This window comes from Bos javanicus, chromosome 6 (genome assembly GCF_032452875.1).
Source record: "Bos javanicus breed banteng chromosome 6, ARS-OSU_banteng_1.0, whole genome shotgun sequence".
NCBI classification, from domain to species: Eukaryota; Metazoa; Chordata; class Mammalia; order Artiodactyla; family Bovidae; genus Bos; species Bos javanicus.
Genome location: NC_083873.1, coordinates 93,456,127 through 93,474,765, shown reverse-complemented (window position 1 = coordinate 93,474,765; position 18,639 = coordinate 93,456,127). Strand labels below are relative to the sequence as shown.

Genomic DNA, 18,639 nt, shown 5'->3' with positions numbered 1-18,639 from the left:
TCCCTTGGAAAGGAATCCAGGAGAGGAATGGTTAGGGAACATGAGCATTCATCATTACGAGAGAATGTCAAATTCCTTCCCAGAGCGGTTGTTCTAATTTACAGCTCCATCATAAAAGAACCTCCTGTAGATCCATTTCCTCTCTGACATTTGGCATTTTCATATTTTAACATTTTTGCCAGTTGAATTGGTACTAACCAGCAGACAGTCTTTGCCTGCGTTTCCTGATGTCTAAAAAGGTGAATGTCTCTTATCTTTACTGGCCCTATGGATTCCTCTTCTGAAATTCCTGCTCATGTCTCCTGTTCATTTTTCAAATGGATTATCTTTTTCTTCTTGATTGGCAGATATTCTTTATATTTTCTTTGTTATCTTTGGTTCTATGTGTTGTACATATCTTTTTCCAGTTTGTAAGTAGTTTTTTTTGTTTTTTAATGGTGTGTTTTGGAGAACATCAATTTTAATTTTAATATAATCAAATTTTCAATCTTTTCTTTATAGTTAGCATTTTCTGTTTGTAGTTTAAGAAATTCTTCCTTTTCCCATTATGATGAAAATATTCACCTATACCCTACAAAGAATTGTACAATTTTACTTATGACATTTAAGGACTTGATTTACTAGTTAATATCTGTCTAGGGTGTGAGGCAGCAGTACAAGTTCTTGTTTTCTTTTTAATATGAATAATAATTTGTGCAGATTCATGTTTCAAATAGTTTCTCCCATTTGCACCAGTCTGGTTTGCTGTATCTGTTTTACTTTACAGTCCCAAGTATGAGTCTGTTTCTAGACTCTCTAGTGTATACCAGTGTGGATTGATTTAAATAGTGCACATTTATGTCAAATCCTGATATCTGATAGGGCAAGCCCCTGCCCTCCTGTCATTCATTTTCAGAATTTTGGCCGTTTGTTGTTCTTTAAACATTATAGACACCTTCCCAGGTGGTGCTAAGTGGTAAAGAATCCACCTACCAATGCAGGAGACGTAAGAGATGTGCCTTCAATCCCTGGGTTGGGAAGATCCCTGGAGGAGGGCATGGCAACCCCCTCCAGTATTCTTGCCTAGAGAATCCCATGGATAGAGGAGCCTGGCAGGCTACAGTCCATAGGGTTGCAAAGAGTCAGACACGACTGAAGTGACTTAGCACGCATGGATACCTTATAGAATGAGCTTATCAAGATCATTAAAAGGTCACTGAACTTTTGACTAGTACTTAGTTGAATGGAAAGATCATGTTGTTGGAGAATTGATATCTTTTTGATACTAAATATTCCAATGAATATGGCATCTCCTAGTGCTTTTAAATGGAGAAGGCAATGGCCAACCCACTCCAGTACTCTTGCCTGGAAAATCCCATGGATGGAGGAGCCTGGTAGGCTGCAGTCCATGGGGTCTCGAAGAGTCGGACATGACTGAGTGACTTCACTTTCACTTTTCACTTTCATGCATTGGAGAAGGAAATGGCAACCCACTCCAGTGTTCTTGCTTGGAGAATCCCAGGGACGGGGGAGCCTGATGGGCTGCCGTCTATGGGGTCGCACAGAGTCGTACACGACTGAAGTGAATTACCACCAGCAGCAGCAGTGCTTTTAAAAATGTCTGCCAATTAAGTATTACAATTTTCCCTGTAAAAGTAGTGCCTGGTTTTTGTTAGATTTAGTCCAAGGAATATAACTTTTGTGATGTTAAGTGGTATCATCTTTTTAGTTAAATGTACTGGTTATTTTTTGCTCTTATATAGAAATGCTATTGTTCTGTTGATCTTCTATCCAGCCCCTTCCTAAATTCTCCTCTTATTTTGGAAACTTTGTCAAGAGATTCCTTTGGATTTTCTTTATAGTCAGTAATAGCATCAATTTTCCCTAGAAGTTACACATCTTTTGTTACATTTATACCTCATATGCATTATGTAATATTATTATAGATGGTTTATTTTGAATTAGTATATTTTTGGCTAGTGCATAGCAATTCTATTAGCTATTTAAGATTAATCTTGTATCATCCTCTCCATATTACAAATGAGACAACTGAGCCCTAGGGAGTTTAATAACATGTCAAGGGTTATTACACTAGCAAAAGTGGTAAGCTTGGATGAGAACCCATTCATTTTAACCATAAAACCCACACATCCCTCGCCTACTTGTTTTCTTGCAGTACATAGCAAATTGTGTACAGGAAACCACCATTAAGAAGCAAATCACACAGAATCCCATTTTTGCCTTTTGTTTCTCCTGACGTCATTTGACCTTCTTGCGTTCACGATACTGTAATTAAGAACAGGCTCACATGTTCCTTTCCGTTATAGTCTGGGTTTCCCCAGTGGTTCAGCGATAAAGAATCTGCCTGCAATGCAGGAGATACAGGAGACGTGGATTCGATCCCTGGGTCAGAAAGATCCCCTGGAGAAGGGAATGGCCACCCACTCCCGTATTCTTACTGGGAAAATCCCATGGACAGAGGAGCCTGGTGGGCTACAGTCCATGGGGTTGCAAAGAGTCAGACACGAGCACAACACAACAGCTGCCCCATTTATGACCAAGGTTTTGGATGGCTTTTCCTACTTTTCTGGATGTTCACAGCAAACTCACTAACTATGCATACCTAGAAAAATATTCCCATGACATTAAGCAAAAAATTCTTCCACAACACTCAGAGAAAGTTAGTATTAATAAATAACTTAGCTAAGTCTTTAAAAGATGCTATGCTTTCAGTGAGCTAGAATAATTCTTTTGGAGTCTTCTTTCTGCTCCAGTGGGTAAATTCACATTCAATCAATTTCTGAAAATACATATTCAGTTGCCAATGGGCTTGCATTTTGATCTGCAGCTCATAATATGCACTTAATGGGAAGGAACTGCTTCTGGAATCCTATTTTGGTCTGTCAAACATTTTTCAAGCCTTGGTGATCTATTGATTAAATCTGTATTCATAAATTTTTATGAATTCATGTTTCATAAGACTCAAAAGGCCATTACCTAGGGTAAGAATCACCTGTCAATTTAAAAACAAAGCCAAAGGTGTTCTGAAAATGTACTAGACCCACGAGAAGAATCAGGGTGGAAAGCAGTTTCCCATAAGTTAAGAAAAGACAATTTTAGGGGAAAATCTGTGCAAAAGCAATTGAAGCAATTGTTCCCAGGCCAATGCTTTATCTTACATGCTACTATTCAGGCCTAGATTTTATAGCCATATTCTTCAGCTCAGAAAAGGATTTCATAAAACTATACAGTAATTTTTTTAAAGGCCAGGTTATTGGAGGAAATTTTAAGATTAGCAAAGGAAAAATTCAATACTAAGAGTGATTATCATTCAGATAACCATTTTTATTTCAGTGTATTTGTCAAAACTACTCATTATGATTTTTACACGGAGAGTTTATATTCACAACATACATACATGAAAAATAAAATTAATTATCCTCACTATCCTTAGCTCCAGAGGTAAAGTCAAGGAAAGAAGATGAGTTTAATTAACCAGGATCACATATCAAATTAAGATCAGACTAGTGGAAAAAACAACAGTTTCTGAATCTGCCCTTGGTCCCTGCTTCTCATGGGGCAAGGAATGGAGGGTGAGTCAGGAATCCTGCCAAACAAGCATGCCAGCATTCGGTCCAGAGCTGGACCTGAGACAAACGCTAGTGAGAAGTGGGCTTTCTCTCAGAAAAGTGAGCCATGAAATACCATAACTTATCAGTCATTGGTGGGTAAATTCTTCTAAGTTGATCTTTCTCTAAAATTCCCATTTGAAATACTATGGAGGGAGCTTAAAATATGGGAACTTGGACTTTTTGACATTGTTACTGTTTCCTAGTGCAAATCACCCATCTCATTGTGCATTTTCAGTGCATTTTCATCAATGTTCTGCTCATTCACTTGTCTGCTGGGGAAACAGTGGGAACAGATGGAATAAAGAGCATTACTACTGCAAAGAGCAGAATGATAGGGAAGCTGACAAAAAGCTCTTTTATGGCCATAGACCTGATGGCCCAAATGTTCAGCCACGGGCATCACTTTCTAGTCAACCTGATCAGAGGATGCAGTGGACAAAAAGACAAAAGAAAGAACTTACCACGTAAGCCAGGTGTGACCGAGTGATCACAGCTGTGCTTTTACTGGCAACCGTGACGCTCAGCGAGGCACCAGCAGCCAGTCGGGGCCCCCGGGCCTCGGCCGGTGATACCTCCACCCTCACGTCCACTGTTGTGGCTGAGAGGCCATCTGTGACTGAGATCTCCATGCTGTCCTCCCGGGCAGATGAGCCATCGTGTAGATACCGCAGGACATTTTTCTCTACATCCTCATATGTGAAAGTGTCACCTTTCAAGAACAAAACAAATTGCAAAAAACCAGGAACTTCTGGGAACAATGCTATTCATTTCCATAACACCTTTGTACTCAGGATTTCAAAGCACATATAGGATCATAAACTCATAAACCCTGGGAGTTGTAAGCTAATTAGTTCAACCAAACACCCAATGTATTTTTACACTATCCTTGAAAAGGGTTCTTTAGCCTGTCCTTCAACATGGCTCAAGGTGGGAGGCTCACCATTTTACAAGGGAGCTAATTCAACTGGTGATAACTCTAAAATTTTTTTTAAAGCTTTAAATCAGATGGAGCCAAGATCTGCCTCTCTAAGCTCCACTCTTCACTGTTTCATTCTAGACAATACAGAGCATGCTTCTATTCTCTATGACAGCCCTTCTAGAATCTAATCATGATACTGATGATTTATTTTAAAAGTTAAGAAAGTTAAAAAACACTTAAAACTTGAAAAGTATACTTGAAGTTAGAAACCTACTCTGTGTAAGTCTAGAAACCTACTCTGTGAAAGTCTATTCATAATTAGGTGATAGGTGTCATACAGAAAAAAAATTTTCAAGGTCATAAACATTTAAGAAAAATAGGTTTAAACAAAATTTAAAATATTTAAATGTCAGGATTCACTAGAATTCTAGAATCGTCAATATACAATATGAAAGCTTCTCAAAAGTGTTTGGTCATAGAATCCTTTTTATGAGAAATGCTGCTTTAGTGCCGTGGGGCCCCATGACTCCTGAGCACAGCTGAGGAACTGGTCTTCTTAGATGTTCTATTCAACTCTATTTCCTCACAGATTACTGACTATAATAATTGATGTTATATAAGAAAACTAAAGAATTTATCCATTCTTTGTTTTCTTCTTCCAAGCCTTCTCTTGATGCTAGTGTAATTGTTCCTTAAAACGATAATAAAACTAATATTTTACAAACATCTTTCAAACTCACATATTAATTACACAAATGTTGGTTAAATATAATATTAAAGAAACTGGGCTATGACTGTTATGCTCCTAACATAGATCCCTTAGGATACCAGAAATCTATCATAGTGACACTTCTTTTGCTCAGTAACTTTTTAAAAAAAAATCTGTCTTTGTGAATCCCAAGTGCCTATTTATTGTTCTTACAAATCCCACGTAGCTTCAAGGTAAAAAATTTGGCACTCTCCCTCTGCAGCAATATTCAGAAGAACACATTATTACATGCCTATTAGGAATTCCATGAAAGTTTTGAGAAAATACGGATTGTCACCATAAGTATATAGCATCCCAAGGTGACAACTTTGAAACAATATTCACTTCAATATATGAGAGCCAACTATTAAAAATTAGATTCAGTTGTGTTCTTCGAACTTTTCTATATTTCCTAAACAATCAGCATGTATGATTTTTATAACTGGATAAAGTACAATAAATATTATTTTGGAAAGCTGGTCACATAACCACTTTTTTTAATGGATGAAAATACATGCAGCTTATACTCTAAGAGTCATAGCGTTTAAGATACTGTGAAGATGCACATGGAGCTGACAACTCATATGAGGTTGTTCTAAATGTACTCACTCCAGGCTTCAGAAATCAATTTTATATACAACCTGAGAAAAGAGCTTCATAGTTTTGGAGTGTGGGTGGTAGTGTGGAGAAGCAAGTCCCCAGTACTTTAGTCAATGGACTAAACAGTAAAGGTCTTCCCTTTCTAAGCACCTCCTTATAGTTTATCCCACAATATTGCTTTACTTCTTGTCAGAGACATAAAATCAACTGTGGAGCAAGAACAATAACTATACGAGAAGAGAATCTAAAAAAGAATGAATATAAGTACATGTGTAACTGAATCACTTTGCTATACACCTGAAACTATCAAAACATTGTAAATCAACTATACTCCAATAAAATTAAAATAGTTAAAAAAAAAATAGAAGTTCCAGGAGGCCAGTGACGGAGTGAGCAGGCTACCTGTGGCCATGGGCCCTGGTGACCCAGCTGTGTACTTAATAAGCACGCCATGCTGTGGAGGCTTCCGAAGCTCAAAGAGGAGTTCTTCAGGCACTGTTTCCATGTCTCGTACTACCAGCTGAAGTTCTGTAGTCAGGAGAATAGAGCATGGTGAGCTGTGGATGTTAGCAACTCTATACTCCGCGTACAGTAAAGCCCCAGGCCAGGCTGGAAGCCATGTTGTGGGAAACCCGATGGTTACAAGAAGACGCTAAACTGAATCGACCACAAAAGAGAGAAAACTTAATACAGCCAATTCACAAATTGTAAGTTCCTTAAGAGTTTACTTATGAGTCGGTAGTTCCAAATTCAGAACACCTTTTTTCTCCCATACAAATGAGGGAATGGCAGTCCACATAACTAGGCAGGTTTTCTTCCATAAAATACTCATGGAAGTTGTTTCTGCTTACTATTGTTTCTTCCCTTCTCCTTTCTCCGAATCTATAGAGGAGCCAGCTTATTTTAATAATGGTTGCTCTGGCCACCACAGCACAAGAGAAGGAGTGGGGCAGAAGGGACAGTTATCTTTATATCTATGACTTGCTAATAAGTTGAATGATAATTCACTTTAGGCCAATACTGACATGTAGAAACTGGATAAGGATGTATAAGAACACACCTTACAAAAATCAAAATATCCACTCTTTCCTTTTCAGACATTCTTGGTAAAAGAATACACTTCTAAAGAGTAAGTATACTAATAGGTAAATAAAATCACATAAAAAACACTTGGGTCAACTCTAGCTCTTCACAACTTCTGAAGGTTATTGTGATCTGCCACTCCTGTTACTTTTCCCTTTCTCAGTAGAAAACAAGAGCAGCCATTGAAACCATTTCCCTCACGTCTCTTCTCTGCTCTCTGTTACTTTATATTTTAGTGATGGCAACAAATCAAACTCCTGGAGGCTGGAAAATGAATTCCATGTTGTATTCCATCACTGAGCACTGGCCTCTGAAGGGTTTATTTCCTTCTCTCTGTTGCTTCCATTTGCATGGCAATGGCCAAAGGGACTGCCATGGCTGAGAAAGCATGCAACTTCTGGAAGAGAAGCTCACTACTTTTTGGTAACCATGAAGAGGTTTAAACAGGGACTGTTAATGACATAGGGTTCCATCTTCTAGTCATTGTCTTGCAGGTTCTCAGTTCTTACCTATAGAAGTGCTGCCTCCTGGGCTGACCACAAGCAGAGGAGCTGTGACCTGGAACACTGGTGGGTACTGATCTGTGCGAAGTAAGTGAATGGTGAGGGCCATCTCTGGACTCGTGTGCTCTCCATCAGAAACTAGAAAGGATACACACACACACACACACAGAGGCATAAATCACCTTGTAGTCTGGTCACCTTTAGGCAAGTTCTATAAACTTGTAGCTAAAAGTTTTTTGTTTTTTTTTTTATTACCTTAAGACTCTGAAGAGATGCTTACAAATGGAAAGAGTAAGGCAGCAAGTGAAGATACTGTGAGCTATTCTAACAAAGCTCTTTCTACTGAATAACAAGGAGGCTAAAGGACCATAATAACACAGTCATTTTAAGAAGTAATTTTCACAAGGTGATATTGATAAATGTTCAGTTCAGTTCAGTTGCTCAGTCGTGTCCGACTCTTTTCGACCCCATGAATTGCAGCATGCCAGGCCTCCCTGTCCATCACCAACTCCTGGAGTTCACTCAAACTCATGTCCATCGAGTCAGTGATGCCATCCAGCCATCTCATCCTCTGTCATCCCCTTTTCCTCCTGCCCCCAATCCCTCCCAGCATCCAGGGTCTTTTCCAATGGGCCAACTCTTCGCATGAGGTGGCCAAAGTATTGGAGTTTCAGATTCAGCATCAGTCCTTCCAAAGAACACCCAGGACTGATCTCCTTTAGAATGAACTGGTTGGATCTCATTGCAGTCCAAGGGACTCTCAAGAGTTTTCTCCAACACCACAGTTCAAAAGCATCAATTCTTCGGTGCTCAGCCTTCTTCACAGTCCAACTCTCACATCCATACATGACCACTGGAAAAACCATAACCTTGACTAGACGGACCTTTGTTGGCAAAGTAATGTCTCTGCTTTTGAATATGCTATCTAGGTTTTTCATAACTTTCCTTCCAAGGAGTAAGCATCTTTTAATTTCATGGCTGCAGTCACAATCTGCAGTGATTTTGGAGCCCAGAAAAAGTCTGACATTGTTTCCACTGTTTCCCCATCTATTTCCCATGAAGTGATGAGACCGGATACCATGATCTTAGTTTTCTGAATGTTGAGCTTAAAGCCAACTTTTTCACTCTCCTCTTTCACTTTCATCAAGAGGTTTTTAGTTCCTCTTCACTTTCTGCCATAAGGGTAGTGTCATCTGCATATCTGAGGTTATTGATATTTCTCCCGGCAATCTTGATTCCAGCTTGTGCTTCTTCCAGCCCAGCGTTTCTCATGATGTACTCTGCATAGAAGTTAAATAAGCAGGGTGACAATATACAGCCTTGATGTACTCCTTTTCCTATTTGGAACCAGTCTGTTGTTCCATGTCCAGTTCTAACTGTTGCTTCCTGACCTGCATACAGGTTTCTCAAGAGGCAGGTCGGGTGGTCTGGTATTCCCATCTCTTTCAGAATTTTCAAATATGCACTCATAGGTAATGCCGATAAAAGCTTTTATTTTTTGAATTACTGTAGACTTAATTCATTCTTCCAGTGTTCCAGAGAAATACATTTTCAAGAAAACTCTTTTAGAAATAACTTGTCTATGTCTCTTCAGAAAATAATTTTTTAAAAGGATAGAAATGTCTACACATAATTCTAATGGTATTTGTTTGGAAGTAAGCAGACCCATTTTTACCTGGTCATTATATCCAATGCAATAAGTGGAAGACATCTTTGTGAATAAAGCAGTGACCTTAATATTTTATTTGGATTACCTGAGGTATCCAAGTGAAAGTTGATCCCTGGAGGGAAATGAAAGCAGAGTTGCCAGACCCTTGATTCTTGTTTCTATTTTTCCATACCCCACATGCCTTCCCTTCTCTAAAAGTCAGGTTTGTAGGAACACCTGCACCACTGACTCATCAATGGGTTTATCTGCAGTGCCTACTGAAAAAGCTGCACTGTTGATACTTTAAATGCGTGGTCTGCTTATACATGGGTTCATTACAAGGAATTTTTTACTTTTCTACTTTCTCCTGGACTTGGTAACAAGTCAGTGAGAATTTGACCTCTACTTCAGCCAAGTAAAGCATCACTTGAAAGTGAAGTCGCTCAGTCGTGTCCGACTCTTTGCGACCCCATGGACTGTAGCCTACCAGGCTCCTCTGTCCATGGGATTTTCCAGGCAAGAGTACTGGAGTGGATTGCCATTTCCTTCTCCAGGGGATCTTCCCAAACCAGGGATTGAACCTGGGTCTCCCACATTGTAGACAGACGCTTTACCGTCTGAGCCACCAGGGACGTTCTAAAGCATCACTTATTGACTCCTGCTAATAAGTACATACAGGTTTTAGATTTGTCTTTTCCTTTAGAACACAACTAAAAGATATGGTTGAATTTTACAAGGTCTGTTCCATGTCCTTAGAGAAGTCCAGAAAGAGCCCTCCTGAAGGACAAACGATATTATCCCTGGGAGAATGACGGTTTTATGACTGTGGTCGTTTGGTCAAATGTCAAAGTTCTTACATCTGCTTCTTTGAGTTCAGTCTTTCATGCTCTCTGGATGGTCAGAGATAGGGATCAATGATTCTTCTTCTTTTTTTTTCTTAATGTTTCCTCTATTATTCTTTAGATTTTTATGTGGACCATTTTTTAAAAGTATTTACTGAATTTGTTACTATATTGCTTCTGATTTATGTTCTGGTGTTTTGGCCATACGGGATCTTAGCTCCCTGACCAGGGATCGAACCCTCACCTCCTGCACTGGAAGGTGAAGTCCTAAACATTGGACCACCAGGGAAGCCCTGGGACCAATGACTCTTAATTTTGGGGAGCTTGAGGACAAGTGAACCAACTTTCCCATAAATTTCAGTGGATTCTGGATTCTCTGAAGTGCTTGGAATCTAAGTTAAGAAGGCCTTTTGTTAAATAAAAATAAATAATTGCAAAATACAATTTTTTAATGTTTTACGTTGATTTTTTTTGAAGTGAGGAGCACCTTTGGGAGCCTTCACCATCCTTACCCTACAGAAGAGGAGGAAAGACCAAAAACTTAAACAGCTTTGGTCATATCACTCAACTATCCGTGTGACCAAGGTATATCCTTGCCTCTATAAGTAAAGGGAGGAAAGTTATTTTTTAGTACAAATTTGTGAATACTTGGTCGCTCAGTCACGTCTGACTCTTTGTGACCCTATGAACTATAGCCCACTAGCTCCTCTGTCCATAGGATTTCTCAAGGAAGAATACTGGAGTTCATTGCCATTTCCTCCTCCAAGGGGATTCTCCCGATCCAGGAATCGAACCCGCGTCTCTTGCGTCTCCTGCATTGGCAGGCAGATTCCTTACCACCAAGCCATGTGGAAAGCCTAATACAAATTACATAACAACAAAATATACCATGATGGTGCAGGGCTTAGCAAGCAAAAGTAAGAAATTACAATCAAAATGTTAATTGCATGTCTAACCCTCTCTTTAAGCAACGTTTTTGATTTCTCTGAGAAATAGTCAAATTGTTTCTTGTCTCATACTTTTTAGATTGGCTCTTTCACCAAAAGTCTACACAAAAAATCTGCACACAGATGGTTCCAGCATCTTTATTCATAATGGCCCAAACTTAGAAGCACTCAAAATGTCCTTTAGCAGGGGAATGGATAAATAAACTATGGTACAGCTAGACAATGGACTATCACTCAACACTAAAATAAATGAGCTACCAAGCTATGAAAAGACATGGAGGAATCTTAAATGCATATTGCTAACTGAAAGAAGCCAGTCTAAAAAGTATGAATTCAACTGTATGATATTCTGAAAAGGGTAAAACCATGGAAGGCAATAAAAAGAATAGTGTTTGCGAAAGGTGGGAAGTAGGGGTTGCAGGAGGGGCATAGGCAAAGCACAGAAAAATTTTCGGGCATTACAGTATCAACTCTGTATGATACAGTGATGGATAAATGCCACACATAGGTCCAAACCCATAGGATGCAAAATAACAAGAGTGAACTCTAGAGTAAACTCGACTTTGGGTGATTATGTGTCAGTGCTGATTTATCCTTGGTGAAAAGTCTACCATTCTAGTGACTGATACTGACAACTGGAGAGGCTAAGCTATGCATGTGCTGGGGTAGGGGGCACAGGGAAAATGTCTGTCCCTTCCTTTCAATTTTGTTGTAAACCCAAAACTGCTCTAAAAAAAAATTTGTCTAAAATAAAAATTTTTAAAAATCACTGAACAGTAAAATAAAGGAACCTCAGGCAGAAACAAGATAAATTAATTTAAGGTCAGCCCAAGGTCTATTTTCTTTACTCTGTATAATAGGTTCATGGATCATTTAACTTAAAGTCTTGGGGAAGTTAATAGTTAACCCCTTCACCTATTCAAGCTTTCAGATTAGTATTGAGGCTTAAAATCTAAACTGGCACACTACCATGATACTTGTTTGTTTTTCATGATCAGAACACATACAGACCAGACTAAACACAGAAAAGTCATAAACTTATATTACAATCCTGGTTGTGCTGTTTACCAAGTATAGACACATGGGCAGATAACTACTATAATGATCCTTAGTTTTCTCAGCTTTAAAATGCTAAAATAAAACCTATATTTACAATATTGCTGTAAGGCTTAAATACAAGTAATACTGCAAATTGTTTAATAATCAAGAAGTCTAGAAATGAGCCGACAATGGGCTCTTTTCAACAATGACACAATAATAGAAAAAGAGATAAAAGGTGTCCAAATCAGAATAAAAGAAAATTGTCAGTATTTGCAGATGAAATATTATATATAGAAAACCTTAAAGACTTCACCAAAAAACTGAGAGAATGAATAAATTCAGTAAAGTTGCAGGATACAAAATCAATACACAAAAATTGGTTGCATTCTGTACACTAATAACAAACCATTAGAAAGGGAAATTAGGAAAATAACCTCGTTTAGAGTTGTAACAAAAAATTAAACATGTAGGGATAAATTTATTAAAGGAAGTGAAAGACCTGTAATATGAAAACTATATGACACCAGTGAAAGAAACTGAAGACACAAGTACATGGGAAGATATTTCTGATCATGAATTAGAAGAATTAATATTCAGCAATACGTGGACCATAAACTTCCAGATGTTCAAGCTGGTTTTAGAAAAGGCAGAGGAACCAGAGATCAAATTGCCAACATCATCGAAAAAGCAAGAGAGTTCCAGAAAAACATCTGTTTCTGCTTTATTGACTATGCCAAAGCCTTTGACTGTGTGGATCACAATCAACTGTGGAAAATTCTGAAAGAGATGGGAATACCAGACCACCTGACCTGCCTCTTGAGAAATTTGTATGCAGGTCAGGAAGCAACAGTTAGAACTGGACATGGAACAACAGACTGGTCCCAAACAGGAAAAGGAGTATGTCAAGGCTGTATATTGTCACCCTGCTTATTTAACTTCTATGCAGAGTACATCATGAGAAACGCTGGGCTGGAAGAAGCACAAGCTGGAATCAAGATTGCTGGGAGAAATATCAATAACTGCAGATATGCAGATGACACCACCCTTATGGCAGAAAGTGAAGAGGAGCTAAAAAGCCTCTTGATGAAAGTGAAAGAGGAGAGTGAAAAAGTTGGCTTAAAGCTCAACATTCAGAAAACTAAGATCATGGTATCCAGTCCCATCACTTCATGGCAAATAGATGGGGAAACAGTGGAAACAGTGTCAGACTTTATTTTTCTGGGCTCTAAAATCACTGCAGATGGTGATTGCGGCCTTGAAATTAAAAGATGCTTACTCCTTGGAAGGAAAGTTATGACCAACCTAGATAGCATATTCAAAAGCGGAGACATGACTTTGCCAACAAAGGTCCGTCTAGTCAAGGCTATGATTTTTCCTGTGGTCATGTATGGATGTGAGAGTTGGACTGTGAAGAAAGCTGAGTGCAGAAGAATTGATGCTTTTGAAGTGTGGTGTTGGAGAAGACTCTTGAGAGTCCCTTGGACTGCAAGGAGATCCAACCAGTCCATTCTAAAGGAGATCGGTCCTGGGTGTTCTTTGGAAGAAATGATGCTAAAGCTGAAACTCCAGTACTTTGGCCACCTCATGCAAAGAGTTGAGTCATTGGAAAAGACCCTGATGCTGGGAGGGATTGGGGACAGGACGAGAAGGGGACGACAGAGGATGAGATGGCTGGATGGCATCACTGACTCGATGGACGTGAGTCTGAGTGAACTCCGGGAGTTGGTAATGGACAGGGAGGCCAGGCATGCTGCAATTCATGGGGTCGAAAAGAGTCGGACACAACTGAACTGAACTGAATACTGTCAAAAAGTGGTTCCCCTTGAGGGTCTTCATACGTTTTGCTTTGAGGTTGCAAAAAGTCAGACATAATTTAGAAATTGAACAACAACAACAATATGGTGATTATAATCATTAATAATATCATTTGGCATAGTTGAAAGTTGCTAAGAGAATAAAGTTTTTATCACAGGAAAAACATTTACTAACTTTACATGGTGACAGATGTTAACTAGACTTATTGTGGTGGTCATTTCACAGTATATATAAACATCACTCATTCTGTTGTACACCTGAAATGTTATACATCAACTACATGTTTTACATTCAACATATACATCAATTAAATCTCAAAAAATAATAAAAAGTAAAAAAAAAAAACAATGATGGAAGACTAAATTTACTGTTGCTTCAAGTGTGATTTTTTAGCCTTTAAAGAACAAATGAATATCTGAGAATTTTAGGGAGATGACATTCTCTCTCACCAACATTTAGCCCTACATGAACTGTAATAGGACATGTGGATGGTTGACTCTAACAAAATAGTCAATCCCAAGGAAACAGCAATGTATCAATGCCAGTTATGGTCAATCACCTCACTCTAGATCTATATAAGAAAGAGTGTCTCTATTTCACATCAGCATAGATGCCAGCTCTGCTTCTGTTTTTGCTTACTGGCACTCAGCTTCTATCACACTTTGAACTAAAACTAGGATGCTGAGATCTTTCACACACAGCGATCACAACTCACTCTCTGGGTCACAACACTTTTGCTTCCAGTAGCAAAGCATTCAATGAAAGGCTCTATTTTAGACTATGAAAAGTGAAAATGTTATTCACTCATTATTTCCAACTCCTTTAGACCCCCTGGACTGTAGCCCGCCAGGCTCCTCTGTCCATGGAATTCTTTAGGCAAGAATACTGGAGTGTGTAGCCATTTCCTTCTCCAGGGGATCTTCCTGATCCAGAGATCAAACCAGGGTTTCCTGCATTGCAGACATATTCTTTACCATCTGAGCCACCAGGAAAGCTCATTCATTCATTAGCTGAGCATCATGTAGTGATGATTATAGGCATGCTTCAGAGATATTTCAGGTTTTGTTCCAGATGACTGCAATAAAGTGAATGCTATAATAAAGCAAGTCACACGAATTTTTTGGCTTCCTAGTGTGTATAAAAATTATGTTTACACTACATTGTAGTCTAATAAGTGTGCCATAGCATTATGTTAAGCATTATGCATGTACATTAAAAAATAATGTACATATCTTAATTAGAAAAATAATTTATTGCTAAATATGCTAGCCATCATCTAAGCCTCCAGTGAATTATAATATTTTTTGCTGGTGGAGGACTTTGAATCAATGTTGATGGCTGCTGACTGATCATGGTGGTGGTTGCTGAAGGCTGGGATTGTGGTTGCAATTTCTTAAAATAAGACAATGAAGTTTGCTGTACTGATTGAGTCTTCCTTTTGCAAAAATTTCTCTGTAGCACACAATGCTGTTTGACAGCATCTTATCCACAGAATATCTTGCAAAATTGGAGTCAGTCTTCTCAAACCCTAATGCTGCTTTATCACCTAAGCTTTTTGTAATATTCTAAATCCTTTGTTGTCATTTCAGTAATCTTCGCAGCGTCTTCAATAGGAGTACATTTAATCTCAAGTGACCACTTTCTTTGCTAATCCATAAGAAACAACTGGAATGAAGATTGCTGGGAGAAATATCAATAATCTCAGCTATGCAGATGACACCACCTTTATGGCAGAAAGTGAAGAACTAAAAAGCCTCTTGATGAAAATGAAAGAGGAGAGTGAAAAATTTGGCTTAAAGCTCAACATTCAGAAAACTAAGATCATGGCATCCGATCCCATCACTTCATGGCAAACAGATGGAGAAATAGTGGAAACAGTGGCAGACTTTATTTTTTTTGGCTCCAAAATCACTGTAGATGGTGACTAGAGCCATGAAATTAAGACACTTACTCCTTGGAAAGAAAGTTATGACCAACCTAGGCAGCATATTAAAAAGCAGAGACATTACTTTGCCAACAAAGGTCCATCTAGTCAAGGTTATGGTTTTTCCAATAGTCATGTATGGATGTGAGAGTTGGATTATAAAGAAAGCTGAGTGCCAAAGAATTGATGCTTTTGAACTGTGGTGTTGGAAAAGACTCTTGAGAGTCCCTTGGACTGCAAGGAGATCCAACCAATCCATCCTAAAGGAGATCATGGGTCCTGATTATTCACTGGAAGGACTGATGTTGAAGCTGAAACTCCGATACTTTGGCCACCTGATGCGAAGAGCTGACTCATTTGAAAAGACCCTGATGCTGGGAAAGATAGAAGGTGAGAGGAGAAGGGGACAACAGAAGATAAGATGGTTGGATGCATCACCGACTCAATGGACAGGACTTTGAGTAAACTCTGGGAATTGGTGATGGACAGGGAGGCCTGGAGTGCTGCAGTCCACGGGGTTGCAAAGAGTTGGACACAACTGAACGACTGAACTGAACTGAAGAAACAACTCATTCTTATAAGTTTTATCATGAGATAGCAGCATTCAGACATGTCTGACACTCCACTTCTGGTTTTAGTTCTCTTGTTATTTCCATATCTGCAGTTACTTCCTCCACTAAAGTCTCAACCCCCCTGAAAGTCATTCAGGAAGGTTGGAATGAACTTTCTTCAAACACCTGTAAATGTTGATATTTTGACCTCTTCCTACAAATGAATGTTCTTAATGACATCTAGAATGGTGAATCCCTTCCAGAAGGTTGTCAATATATTTTGCCCAGATCCATCATAGGAATCCCTATCTTTGTTAACCATAGCATCACAAATTGTATATGTTGCATAATAAGACTGGAAAGTCAAAATTACTCCTTGATCTATGGGTTGCAGAATGGATGCTATGCTAACGGGTGTGAACACAACATTAATCTCATTGTACATCTCCATCAGAGCTCTTGGGCACCAGATATACTGTCAATAAGAAGCAATATTTTGAAACAAATCATTTATCGCCAAGTAGTAGATCTCAAGACTGAGCTTAAAATACTCAGCAAGCCATGTTGTACACAGATTTGCTGTCATCCAGGCTTTGTTGTTCCATATATAGAGCACAGATGGAGTAGATTCAGTACCTAATTCTTAAGGGCCCTAGAATTTTTGGAATGGTAAATAAGCATTGGTTTCAATTTAAAGTCACCAGCTGTATTAGCCTTTAACAATACAGCCTGTCCTTTGAAGCCAGGGACTGACTTCTCCTCTATAGCTATGAAAGTCCTAGATAGCATCTTCTTCTAGCACAAGGCTGTTTCACCTACACTGAAAATTTGTTCTTTAGTGTCACCACCTTCATGAATTAGCCAAGCTAGATCTTCTGGACAACTTGCTGCAGCTTTTATATCAGCACTTATAGCTTTACCTTGTACTTTCATGTTATTAAGATGGCTTCTTTCCTTAATCCCATGAATCAACCTCTGCTAGCTTCACACTTTTCTTCTGTAGCTTCTCACCTCTCTTAGCTTTCACAGAATTGAGAGTTAGGATCTTGTACTGGATTAAACTTTAGCTTAAGGGAATGTTGTGGCTGGTTTAATCTTCTATCCAGGCCATTCCTATCAGCAACAAGGCTGCTTTGCTTTCTTATCATTTGTGTGTTCATTGGAGTAGCACTTTTAATTTCCTTCAAGAACTTTTCTGTCGCATTCACAACTTGGCTGTTTGGCACAAGAGACCTAGTTTTTAGCCTATTTTAGCTTTTGACATTCTTTCCTTACTAAGCTTAATTATTTCTAGTTTTTAATTTAAAGTGAGAGATGTGTGACTCTTTCTTTCACTTGAACACTTAGAGGTCATTGTAGGGTTATTAATTGGTTTAACTTCAATATTGTTGGGTCTCAGGAAATATGGAGGCCCCAAGAGAAGGAGAGCGATGGAGGAATGGCCGGTTGGTGTGACAGACAGAACACAGACAACATTTATTAAGCTTACTGTCTTATATCAGCAAGTTCCTGGTGTCCCCAAAACAATCACAATATTAACATCAAAGATCACCCATCACAGATCACCATAACAAATACAATAATAATGAAAAAGTTTGAAATGTTACAAGAATGATCAAAATGTAATAGAGACAGGAAGTAAGAAATGCTTCTAGAAAAATGGCACTGAAAAACTTGTTCTATGCTGGGGTGCCACAAACCTTCAATTTATAAAAAATGCAATATCTGTGAAGCACAAAAAAGTGCAATAAAGTGAGGCAGGCATGTATGTGCCAATCACTATTTTGGGAACTCTATGCATGAGTGCTGGAGAAGGCAATGGCACCCCACTCCAGTACTCTTGCCTGGAAAATCCCATGGATGGAGGAGCCTGGTGGGCTGCAGTCCATGGGGTCACGAAGAGTTGGACACGACTGAACGACTTCGCTTTCACTTCTCACTTTCATGCATTGGAGGGGGAAATGGCAACCCACTCCAGTGTTCTTGCCTGGAGAATCCCAGGGACGGGGAGCCTGGTGGGCTGCCCTCTATGGGGTCGCACAGTGTCGGACACGACTGAAGTGACTTAGCAGCAGCAGCAGCATGTGTGCGTGCTAAGTCACTTCAGTCATGTTTGACTCTGTGCAACCCTATGAACTGTAGCCTGCCAGGCTCCTCTGTCCATGGAATTCTCCAGACAAGAATACTGGAGTGGGTTGTCATGCCCTCCTCCAGGGTTTGGAAGCTCTACACATATATAATTATTATTTATTATCCCCATTGATGGATAAGGCATGGAGGCACAGAAAGGTTAAGAAACTTTCATAAAGCAGGCTGAACCTGAGACAGACTGGATTCAAAGTCTGAGATCTTAACCATTATTACTTCTTTTTAATAAATAATTGAACAAGTTGAAATTGGGCTTAAA

General features: G+C 39.0%; 1 protein-coding gene and 1 long non-coding RNA gene across 3 annotated transcripts in view; one reads left to right on the top strand and one right to left on the bottom strand.

Annotated features, from left to right (window-relative positions):
- Positions 1-18,639, bottom strand: part of FRAS1 (Fraser extracellular matrix complex subunit 1) — a 538,610-nt gene that overhangs the window by 107,260 nt on the left and 412,711 nt on the right. Inside the window, exons 36-38 of the mRNA XM_061420570.1 lie at positions 7,471-7,602; positions 6,281-6,406; positions 4,073-4,320 (exon numbers count right to left, since the gene is read on the bottom strand). Coding sequence (XP_061276554.1) covers positions 4,073-4,320; positions 6,281-6,406; positions 7,471-7,602 — 506 coding nt within the window. The remainder of the gene's footprint in view (positions 1-4,072; positions 4,321-6,280; positions 6,407-7,470; positions 7,603-18,639) is intronic.
- Positions 7,459-18,639, top strand: part of LOC133249749 (uncharacterized) — a 29,711-nt gene continuing 18,530 nt past the window's right edge. Inside the window, exon 1 of one of the 2 annotated variants that reach the window (XR_009737082.1) lies at positions 7,459-7,530. This is a non-coding gene — a long non-coding RNA (uncharacterized LOC133249749). Of the gene's footprint in view, positions 7,552-18,639 lie in introns of both variants that reach the window. The other variant, XR_009737081.1, reaches the window with a different exon arrangement.